The 12,163-nt window shown below is 40.0% G+C and overlaps 1 protein-coding gene across 2 annotated transcripts in view; it reads left to right on the top strand.

The window, feature by feature from the left end:
- cicb (capicua transcriptional repressor b) overlaps positions 1 to 12,163 on the top strand; it is a 53,991-nt gene that overhangs the window by 33,391 nt on the left and 8,437 nt on the right. For both annotated transcript variants that reach the window (XM_077209866.1, XM_077209870.1), the window contains 7 exons: positions 4,565 to 5,417; positions 8,308 to 8,447; positions 8,543 to 8,703; positions 8,895 to 9,076; positions 9,607 to 10,062; positions 10,452 to 10,768; positions 11,263 to 11,417. In XM_077209866.1, coding sequence (XP_077065981.1) covers positions 4,565 to 5,417; positions 8,308 to 8,447; positions 8,543 to 8,703; positions 8,895 to 9,076; positions 9,607 to 10,062; positions 10,452 to 10,768; positions 11,263 to 11,417 — 2,264 coding nt within the window. The remainder of the gene's footprint in view (positions 1 to 4,564; positions 5,418 to 8,307; positions 8,448 to 8,542; positions 8,704 to 8,894; positions 9,077 to 9,606; positions 10,063 to 10,451; positions 10,769 to 11,262; positions 11,418 to 12,163) is intronic.

The following is a 12,163-nucleotide window of genomic DNA, read 5'->3' as shown; positions in this document are numbered from 1 at the left end:
CAGCTTTTACTGCGTGTTCAACAAGTCACGTTACAGCTCTTCTTCAGCCTTAAACTAAGCATCTAAGCATATTTGTGTATTCTGGTAGAGTGGTTATATTATAACATCTTAAATGAAAATTCACATATGAGATAGCTTTATAACTTGCATACTATATAAGTTATAGTATATAACTTATAACAGCTTTAACTGAAATAGACACAAGTTTAATATAACTATTCTGTTAATAAAACACACACACACAAAATATGCGATTAATCGATCGATTAAGTGCTAGATTAATCGATTACAAAAAGAATCGATAGCTGCAGCCCTAATTGCATTAGTGCACTTTAAAAATATATCTGTGCTAAACTTATACCTAGCTTCAGGGATTAAAGTTCTCCGTCGCTACGACGGATTTCCGTTAATTGCAGTGAGTCTATGACGGATGTCCGTCAATTGCAGGGTTCCCGTCTGTCCATGCCCTAAATCACTTTTCATAATTTTAAGGCCGTAAATGGGCTTTCGTTTCTTAAATAGTGTGATAAATGTCTTAATTTTAGTTTGAATAGGTCTTAAATTAAGGAAAGACGAGGTGTTAACCCTGCTGAGGGGGATGTGATAAAGCCTGGATTGGAGCGAAAGCAATTTCCTCTCTCCACTCTAAGCATTCTGTAATCACTTCGCTTAAGGTCCACTTCGAGTTTTCAATTCCCGCTCACGGAAAAACTGCTCCGTATTCACTCATTTAATTTTAGTTTTTGAGAAGTGCATGTCAGGCTACAGCTGGTTTGCTGCTGTCCGAATTCGAGCGTGTTTTTTCGAGCGCGAATTCGGGCGCCCCCCGCAGCGTTGGTCTTGTTTCACACTCAACTTCATTCTATCGAACCCTGGTGCGTTTGCGTGCATATTACGTCATCGCAAACGTGCACGGCGCATGATAGAAAACAGAACGCGGGAACTTCGGACTTGCGTCCTTGGTAGTTCATACTTGCCAAGTTCAACTCAGGAGAACGAACTTCCGAGGACAAGAGGACGCGAGTCCGGTTATTCTGCAAATGGAGCAGCAGCAGCGCAGCGGCGTTCTTGATCGCGTCACTCAGCGCGCTCTGGCTACTCCGGTTATGTCTTTGTATATTTTAGGCAACAATAAAACGAAATATGGTATAAAATACAACTCTGCCTCTTTTCATCAACAATAAAACGAAATATATATAAAACGCCTCTTTTCATTTATAAATGAACATATTATCATAAACATATTGGCCAAACAAATGTGGTTCACGCAACGCACATTGATTATCTTCACTGCATATATTTATAACAAAACGAAATATAAAACAGAACCCTGCTGCTATTTTGTTTTCATTTTAAAAATATGAAACAATATTGATCATTAAAACTGACATTTAACAAACAGAGGCAGGGTTGTATCATTTTATTTTATTATAAATGTACACATACAGTGAAGAGAATGCATAGTAAAATATATATAAATAATATTTTATATATTTTAGAATATAACATTACACAACCCTGTCTCTTTTTGTTAAATGTCAGTTTTAATGATCAATAATATCCAGTATAAAAGTATAAGTAGCCTAATAGGTAGTCTAAAAGAAGCTATACAATGAGAAATAAAACAAACAATTCAGTCAAACATTAACTTTGTAGCCTATTAGAGAGCTGACTAAAGTTAAATAGCCTAAATAAAACTTCACTTTGCCCTCAGCCAAAACCATTTGCCATGGAACAAACTATATTTTAATGTAGTTTAGCATGTTTGGTCTTATAAGATAAATAAAAACATGCACTGAAAAGTTATGTAGATGGTTGATTATTTGTCAAGCTAAGTAATTCTTTTTCATAGATTAAAATAGCTTTTAAAATACGCAAACTGGCAATATTAAAGCTGTTTAAAGCATCTCCCCTTAAAACGCTATTGGTCTCGACTATTTAAATAAAGTTAAAGGAATGTGTCTTGGCCTAAAAAAAGTTCAGTCAGAAGAATTTTTTTCACTTTACTCCCTGTAGCTTCTAACTCAGAAACTGGCGAGTGAAATCTATTAATTTATTAGCCAGTTGGCTAATGATAGGCATTATTTAGTCACATATGTGGGTGATTTACTTGCGTTGTAGAGGGTTGCAGTGGAATTGGCGGTTTGTGCCGCTTTATAAAGGCAGAGCACCAACACTTGAATGACATTGCAACAGCTGATTTCTGTGTTTTTTCTGCCAACCTCCTGCGCCCCCCTGCAGTGCTTGTGTGCCCCTACTCCTCACCGGAAATTAGATTTAGGAGCTACTGCTCTCAGAGTTCAATGTCAGTGAACAAAGACTGAAATTATGGTCTTTTTCTTACACAAATCCATCGAATGGCTCCCAAAGTTTTGAAACATATAGCACAAGTCATGTGGTTTCACTATTCACTTGTGAGTGTGAATGGAAAAGAGAAGCATTCATACTAAAGGCCTGTTCACACCACCACAAATATTTGGCATGAAAATTCAGTTCACATGTGATTTTTAAACCAATGCATAAAAACTTAGAGTAGGTGTCGCTGACCCCAGAATATGCATTTAAAGCTGGTGTGTGTAAACTTTTTGAATTGGATGATCAGGGTAAATTGTACTTTTGTCATTAGGGTAATGTAAATATCTCATGTCGCTTCTAAAAGACAGTGATAAAAAGATCTTTAAACAAAATGAATAAAGCAACTGTACAACCCACAGTCTTAATGCATCGTGTTGCCATCTTGAGCACCAGTGAATGTTTTCACCTTCACCTGAAGGTTTTCACCTTCACCGTCTCTCAGTTGTCCACAGAGTAGGAAGATGGATCTCCAAAGCATACTGTTAAAAAGGGTTTAATTATGCAGAAGATACTAGAAAGCCAAAGAATATAAGGAACCTGAGGAATTTTTATGAAGAACAGTGCTCAGTTTAAAGGAGCATTTCACCCATTTCAACATTAATCCTTATTGAAAGTGGGTCATATATGTAGTCAAAATGTAAAATAAATTTCGAATTTGGTGCCTTCTTGACATATGAAAGACAGAAAGTAACTTTAGGCTGCATTTGTATGAAAGACAACAACTCCCACAATGCACCACATTGCAAAGCTCCGCAAGCTACTCGCACTAATCCAGAACAGCGCCTATGAGGTATCCGCCTATCAGAGAAATCACTCTTCCGTCTACAAGGCTAGCTACCACTAGAGCTTGAAATTCATTTCGCACAAAATTTCTAGTTAGTTGGCAAACTCATAGTTGAAATTCTTTGCAGCAGACGGACTCTATTTCTGCGTCCATAGGCGCACAGTGGGAGCACAGGCACCACCAGTCCGCCCCACCACGAGCCAGTCCGGGCTACTCGTCCGCGACAGGCAGGTCTTCTGCCTCCTGTTCCTCCATCAGCCTCAGCTGCTCTCCGCTATATTGCGGCTTGTAAAAGTAGCCACGAACATCTGATTCATGCATTAGACTTTCAAAATCCTCTTCTTCCATATCATATTGAGTAGCTACATTTCGCCATTGTCGTAACTTCACATCTGGCTCCACAGCACCTTTTAGCTTAGCTTCCAAACTAGATGGAGGATACTGTAATAGGTCTGTTGTGTGAGTGGGTCCCACCCCCTGGAAAAATGAGGAACGAGTGTTTGTAGTCTCAACCCCTCTACAAAGATATGGGACTTCCTGCTTAGAATGACGCAACATGATGATTTTTACATCATTATAAGCCGGAACTGCAACACTGAAATCCTTTTTTCTCCCATCTCAGGGGAAAATAAGAGAATAATGCACAACCATTCAAAATATGACTGGGTTTCTAACGATACAAAGCTTAATGCAAATGGGTGAAGTGTCCCTTTAACTGCTCAGGACAAACAAGGTACTCATGAACAACTACCACAAAGCATAAAAACAGTTGTCGATCATCCACGTAACAACTCGCAATATTAAAATTCAAGGGTTTATACAATTTTTAACTGGTTCATTGTGTAAATTCAGTCATTATTTTGTCTTTTGGACTATATGTCAACATCTGTGTTATTATGTGAAACAGCTTATTCAGGACAGTACTTAAGCAATTTTTATGATCCCTTTTATTTTGTTAAAATTATTAACATCTTGCATATTAACCCCTCTGTAAAAAATTTAGCTGCGTTGACTATGCAGATGTTGGTGTTGGTCTGAACAGACGCATTAACAGCCGTTCATTCAAATGAAAATGTTTTGCACACTGAATTGTTGCACCATACATTTGTCTTAGTTGTAAACAGGCCTTAAATAAATAAGGAAATAATTACAGCGTTTTGGTGAACTATCCCTTTAAAATGAATATAGTCCAGCAAAATAGTGTGATATGTAGAACGCTTTGCTTTCTGCTAGAACTAGAAAATTGCTTGTAGTCCTTAAGGTTTTTTTCCAAAGTTAATTATTAATTAAGTTTACAGAAGGCCATTACACAGTTTTTTATTAACTGGTAAAAGATCTGTGTCATTGCATTTTCCTGCTGCCTTTGGCAAATTTATGTTCTTCTTTTTGCATACATCCCACTTTTCTCTTATTCTTTTTCATCAGAGAGTTTTTGCTCCAGTGATTTGCTCCTCGTCTTACGGCCCCGGGCATGGTCGGAGCGTGTCTCTCTCCTCCTACCCCACTTCTAGACGCTTTAGCGACACTTCCTCGAAAAGAAAAAGAACAATGGAGGGAGGTGATGGAGAGCGAAGGGAAGGTGAAGGAGGTATGTCCCAGGCCTCTGCAGGTCAGTCCATCCTGGTCAGTTCTGGCGGGGGAGTGTCGTCAGTTCTAGGAGCGGTGAGAGTGGCGTCCACTGTCGTCACTAATGTGGTGCGTCCTGTGGTCAGCACGCCAGTGCCGATCGCCAGCAAGTCCCCACACGACAGGAAACCCGCTCTGCCCCAGACACAGCTTTTCATCGGTCCTGGTACAACAGGAAACGTTGCAACAGCTTCTGCTGGAGGGGGTGGGTACTATACCTCATCATCGCCTAATCCTGTTAGTGCATCAGCAGGTCAAGGGGGGCTGGTGACCAATCTAGTTTTGGGAGGCACATTCCAGGCTCCGTCCGCTGTACAGCTTGTCACACCTCCTCCTCCACAAAACTCTGCCTCCCCAGCATCGTTTACTCATAGTAACGGTCCGCTTCCTCTGCCCGTGCTGCAGTCGCACATTCTCCCCTCTGCCTCATTAGCGCCCTCATCAGGCCAAAAACCGATAACACAGGTCCAGTACATTCTCCCTACCCTCTCTGCCAACAATCCCAAGAGCCCCTCCCCTCACCAGGCCAGTCAGCCAACCAGTATCTTCACCCTACCCACAGCTCTGCCCACTCACGCCTCACTGGCCAACGGGAACCAGTCGGGGTATGTCTCCAGTCCTGCTGTGGGAGTTGTTAGCCCAGGAAACAGAGGTGAGGATACATACATTTAATAAAACAGAACTCAAATATGTGTTAAATACATTGCTATTTTAATAGAGTACTGCAGGGATGAAGTCAAAACCTAGTAGGCTAATTCGCCACTGGTTCCTTCGAGATTTTCCTATGGGTTTTTAAAATGGGTTTTTTCAGTTTATGAGTAAAATAAGGTCTGTGGTAAATACAACTTGGCGATACTTTTTGTTACTACGGACATTTTGTTCTGCAATGTAAATTGCACACACTCACCCCAAACATTCTTATCTAGTTACATAAAAAATAATCAGAACTGATTAAAAATGTGCGTGTTTGATAGGGGTGTGTATAATTTACGATGTAAAGGAAAACATCCAAGTATTGTCAAGTTATGTTTACAACAGACCTTATTTTACTCATAAATGTAAAAACCCATCTTGAGGGAATCACTGGCAAATTATGTTTCCGGGTTTGACGTCATCCTTGCAGCACTCAATACTTTTCCATTTAAAAACAATGTTAAATTGCAGAAAAATTCCCAGATTAGCTTTTTTATCATCTGAAATGTGCTGCGACTTATATAATGCTATTAACGTAAAGCATGCAAAATTAGTTGCTTTTCCATCGTTGGGTCAAACGGTTCAAAGAATGGTAAAGAGTAGTTACGGTTATATTTCCACTTCAGCACGGTTGCCTAACCGGGTTAGTACAATGCGTGTATTAACTTCGCCACTCAGGTTTGGTCACTTGTCCGTTACGTGGCTACCAGTTTCACTGCAGCTGGCCAAATGCGCTATTTGAGCGAAGTAAACACAAGTTAATAATACAGTTAAAATAAATATCTGATTATCCTCCATAACGCGGTGGCTATTTTCATCTCTTACAGTCTGCAAACTCTTCATTTTACATTTTTTTTATTACTAAGGCAATGACAGACGCATTTGTATTACATTCATAAGAGTTCTGTTATCAGCCCCACAGTGGAAAATTAAATCGGCATGGAATAGAACGGTTAAGCAACGAAAACGGTTTTGCCCGACAGTGGAAAAGCGGCTATATAGTAAACATACACGCACACAAATACGAGTGAAAACAAATCAGTTCTAGCATAGGTGTCATTAGTATCGCAGGAACTACATACTTCACCTTTAAAGAAAGAAAAAAGTCTAAGCCCTCTTTTACAGTGTCAGTGAAATGTGACCCAATTCTGAGTTTTTGCTCATGTGTGACACAGATCGGATGTGTTCTATGACAGTGTAAACAGGAAAAAAAGCATGCATTCGGATATTTCGAAATCGGTTTCATGCCTTGTACATATGTGGAAATAAATAAGATATGTGCCAATGTGACTGTCATGTAAACAGGCAGATCGGATTTTCGAATGCATTAGGCTACGTCTCAGCGGTTTAATGACGAGAGAAACCCCGACGCACATCTGCAAAGGGACTGAATGGCCTAACGAAGCGGTGTGTCGTTGTAGAAGAGGAATGTGAACACACGTTGACACAACATATCAAATGTTGGCTTGCTCATCCTAAAATTTCAGACCCACTGCTCCTTGTTAAAGGCCGCAACGATCTCATGAAAGTGCGTATCTATAGCACGAATTTTATTTCTCGTGCCATTTACGCCAAAAAATAGTTTTTGCGTGCATATGATACGCAGTTTTCGCGTGCATATGATATGATATGCACTATGGTGTGTAATACACACGCACTACACACCCCTAATCCTACCCAAGGTGTTTACAGTGCGTATCATGCACGCAAAAACTATTTTTGGCGTATAAATGGCACGAGAAATAAAATTTGTGGTAGGAATAGTATTAGATACGCACTTTCGTGAGATCCTCTTGTATGTTTCCACCAGTCCTGAGATCTCTCTCGCACACAATAACTGAAGCACATGTGCAGGCTGCAATGATGGCCCTTTTCGTCCTCCGCCTCAAAATCATGGTGATGTTTGGCGAACTTCGCATATATCGCAGAGCTAGCATCAATCATATTTCGCGTTCGTCCATCTGTGCAAGAACCCCATTTAAGCATGCGCGACGTTTCTGATAGTATGTCAAGTGTAAACACATGAATCGGATATGGGTCACAATTGAAAGAACGTGTAAACGAATGGTCAAAAAAATCGGATATAGGCAACAAATCAGAATTGGGCATCAAGACCTGCAGTGTAAACGAGGCCTTATAGAGCTACTCGTGGGCACATAGCCAGTTGGCCTGAGCTGGGGTAGAACGTTTACAGAACAGCGTGCTGCGGCTGGGCCAATGTTGACATGTTGTGAATAAACTAATTAGTGAAAAACATTCTAGGGACATATACAAGCTGAGCGTGAGTATGTGCGGTTGGAAAAGTCTGTCTGTGCGTGTATCATACTGATAATCAAATTTACGTCAAGTACTGTATGCATACATACATGTATACAAATACAAGTATACTCTGGGCTTAATTTGAGCAATTATAAAATTATAATAAAATGATTTTATTTAAGACAGACGAGGAGTTTAAAGTGGCTGAAGTAACTCTGCAGCATGTCATAAATGGAAAGATGTCAACTGACTACTACGGACACACAATTTACACTTGCAGTGTAGAGAGCTTTATGAATTATAATGGAGGGATTTAATTACGATGCACCGGTATTGTCACAATTTCTTATTCCAGGAAATTTCTGGAGCTGTTCAAACACGGTCTCTAAAGAGAAAAATGCTGTTATTTTTCAGCAAAATGGTGTATGTGTGAAACTGCCTATTGTCTCTTTCATTGTATTATTACATTGTATCATCATGTTGGCTTTGGGTTTTACAGGTACTGTTCTCTGTAGTTTTGTGCTATGCCAGTTAAGACAGTCTCCAAGACCGAATTATTTTAAACACTCTGTCCCCTCATCCTCCTGCAGTGCAAACACAGTCACCAGTCTTGCAGGGCAAGATGCTGGTTCCCATGGCAACAGTGAGGGCTGCTCCTGCCCCCTCTCACCAGTTTCCCCTGGTAGCCCCTCCTCTTCCTGTTCAGAATGGAGCACAGGCAGGAAGCAAGGTGAGATCTCAAATGGGAAATTCTTAAATAACAAATTTACACTGAATAGAATACCTGAATTAATCAGCATGTTTTCCTATTTCTTTTCTGTCTAGATTATTCAGATTGCTCCGATGCCTGTCGTCCAGTCGCAACTCCCCTCCACGGGACCAGTGCAACCTGGGAGCCCATTTTCTGTTACTATGGGAACAGCTACAGTGGTTGCCCCAGGCTCTACCCCGTCTCAGACCGTGCTGCTACCGCCCCCACCAACAAGGTAGATCGCACACTCTCACAGGCATACTTATACTCACCTAGCCGCATACGCACAAACATCTCCCCCACTCTTATTTGAACAACTCCTACACTCCTGAAGTGCTGCAACACTAGAGAATAACCCTGCCTTGCTGCTCTCTCTATAAAATCTGTCTAATCTGGTTTCTGTGAATATTACTTTTTCTCCCACAGAATCACTTATGTACAGTCCACTCCTGGGGTTTCTTCTCCTTTGCCATTAGTTTCCACCACAACAGGCTCCTCTTCTCAGACAGCTCCAGCAACACCTGGATCTACGTATGTGCAATCACCCTTGGCGACCTTTGCAGCGATCGCTCATCCAGGGCAAACTTTGGTGCAGCCACTGATTGCAGGTCAGTTGACTTATAATTAATATAATTTAATTAATAAATAAATGTCTTAGTGTCACATGGTCCTTAAAATCATTCTAAAATTATATTATTATTATTATTATTATTATTATTATAAATGTTGAAAACAGTTGTTCTGCTTAATTGTTTTGTGGAAACCGTCATACACCTTTTCAGGATTCTGAATATCTTTCTGAATAGAAAGTTCTAAAGAAAAGCATTTATTTGAAATAAATCTTTTGTAACACTGTACTCTTTACTGTGACTTTTTATCAATTTTAATTCATTCTTGCTGAAAAAAAGTTTAGCAAGCTTCGCAAATAATAAAACAACTTTCCCCACACTTTATAGACTTAATTTCAGTATTTTTCTTTTTCAAACAAATCATCAATCAAATGATTGCAAAAATACACAAGGGCCTGATCAGTGCTATAATAATAATATATTTTTAAAAAAACTTTATTTGTGTTGTCTTTTTTGTGTTAATTTGCATATTGAATGTTTGTTAAGTGTATTGTCTTCTGTTTCCCCAGGTCAGCCGTCACTGCTGGCTCCAGCCCAGTCTCCCAGCGCCCCTCACTCTCCTGCCATCACCCCTACAAATGTGACCTTGGCAACTGGGTTGGTGTCTATGGCGACTGTGTCTCCAAGTGTGGTGTACACAGTGTCCAGTTCCTCTGGCCTATCTTCACACATCCTTCCCAAACACACAACACCAAACTCCATGACCTCTGTAACCTTGGATAGGCAGGGGAACATATCTGCACATTCTGAGAGACAGTTGCACCAGGAGAGAACACTGGACCGGCAGCACACGGACAATCAGGTCTACACGCAGTCGTCTGAGAGACAGACAGAGAAGCTCTCTCTCTTACAGCCTGAAAAACAGTTCCAGGTCCTGAGTAAGGGCAGTAGCAGCTCAGTTGTACCTCCACAGGGCAGTTCAATGCCACTGCAGCCTGGAAGCCCTGCTCAACCCGCTCATTCTGGTATGATAGACTTTTTACAAAGTCTTGATTTTGTTTTTTGGGTGTACTAGAATAGGTTTTCATGCTTGAATGTTTTAAAAACACCTTATGTTTCACATATTTTACATTGTTGTAGCACCTGACCCAGTCTGTCTGTATTACTCTGTATAATTGCTGTCTCTATGAAGACCCTCCTTCAGAAAAAGTGCTTACTGATACAGAGAATAACTCTCTTGTGCTTTGTAACTTTACAGACCTTTTTCATGTTCAAACAGCAACGCACTAAAGAAAAAAAAAGCATTATACGTCCTCTTTATCATCATAAACCCCATCTGTTTTCATGGTGGGGATGCGGCCCAGTGGCGATTACTTTTAAAACTACACACAGTCCCTCTTTTCTCTTTCAACAGGCAGTGCTCCGGGGACTCCCAAACTGATTACAGCAAGGCCTCCTCAGAAAGTGAAAGCCACAGTGGCCAACATCCCAGTGGGCAGTTATGATGGAGGAGGGAGAGGCAAAGAACGAGACAAGGAGAGGGACAGGGAGAAAGAGAGAGAGCGAGAGCGAGAGAAAGACAAAGAGAGTGGTAGTCGGTTCTCATTTGAGATAGATAAGGCATCTGAGACGAGCTCTCCAGCAACCCTTCCACCAGAGGAGGGGTCCACAGACTCTGTAGCGGAAAGTGGTACACATAGTGGGCGTGGCAAAGAAGCAAACCCTAAGGAGGTTAGGATCATTAACTTGACTGTCAACTACATGATAAACTGAATGATTAATAGTAGTTATATTATTTATTATATCAAAATATTCCCCCAGTTTCACAGACAAGACTTAAGCCTAGTCCCAGACTAAAATGCACGTTTGAGCTGTTTTAACTGAAAGCAACTTGCACTGACCTATCTTAAAATATGTCAGTGCCATTGTTTTGTCTCAAGATGCACACCAGTAATGTTTTTTTCTAGGGTACATTTATAAAAGCTACTTAAATGTCCTAATTGAACCAAGGCCTAATCCTGGCTTACTGTAGCCCTGTCTGTGAAACCGGACCATTAGGTTTTAAATATCAGATATCACTAGGTGCAGTAGGCAAAATAAACAAATGTGTGTGTGTGTATATATATATATATATATATATATATGTGTGTGTGTATATATATTTTTATATTTATATATTAATTGTTTTTATGATAACACTAATTCTGTTTTTTAACTCTACTCAGGCTGAATGGAAGGACTCCCACCCTTCTTCTCCATTACCTCCTCCCTCTGGGTCAGAACCTGCCCCACCTCAGTCTCATGGTGATAAAGATGTACCACCTAAAAAAGTCAAGGCCCGCCCCCCACCACTTAAACGACCATTTGATTCTGTTGACAAGTATGTTTTTCTGAAATATTTTTTTCTTGTTTTTCTTGAGACTGCTGTGAATTATTTCCAGCTTTATGTATCTCTAGTCATCATATGTTTGTACTAATTTATCAAAAGTCCTAAGGTGCAGTCATATTGATAAAATGTCTCATACAATAAGGTCCATTGTCCAATGAAGTCACTTTCAAACCAAGCAGCTCTCAATTGGTAACGGCCGGCCCTGGCCAATTTGCTGCCCTAGGCAGGATTTTACCTGGTGCCCCATGCATCACAGCCCATTTCGCCCTGTCATTGTGTTCATGATTATTTAGCCTATATATGTATATATGTATATATATATATATATATATATATATATATATATATATATATATATATATACACACACACACATTACAGCCTAAACACAAATAGCAAGAGCATTACACCTAGCATTCAAGTCAAGTCACCTTTATTTTTATAGCGATTTTTACAATATAGATTATTTCAAGGCAGATTTACAGCTTTACAGTTTTGGTGCGTTTATAATTTTGTTCAGTATATATAGCCGCTCTGGATAAAACAGTGATGTCATCGTCCAAATGTCATTCATGCACAAACTATTCATTGAGCGCTAGCAAAAGTGTTTGTTTTGCAGTTGATGGCAGCAATCTTCCACTAAACTATGGCATGTTTCATGTTTTCACCATGAATGAAACTGCGAAATGTCTTCTTTAATGTTAATTTCACATAAAACGTTGCTACTTTTAATAAAC

This window comes from Siphateles boraxobius, unplaced genomic scaffold (genome assembly GCF_051911475.1).
Source record: "Siphateles boraxobius isolate OS27281-9 unplaced genomic scaffold, OSU_SipBor_1 12, whole genome shotgun sequence".
Taxonomy (NCBI): Eukaryota; Metazoa; Chordata; class Actinopteri; order Cypriniformes; family Leuciscidae; genus Siphateles; species Siphateles boraxobius.
Note: the sequence above shows the minus strand (reverse complement) of the source record. Positions and strands in the feature narration are given on the sequence as shown.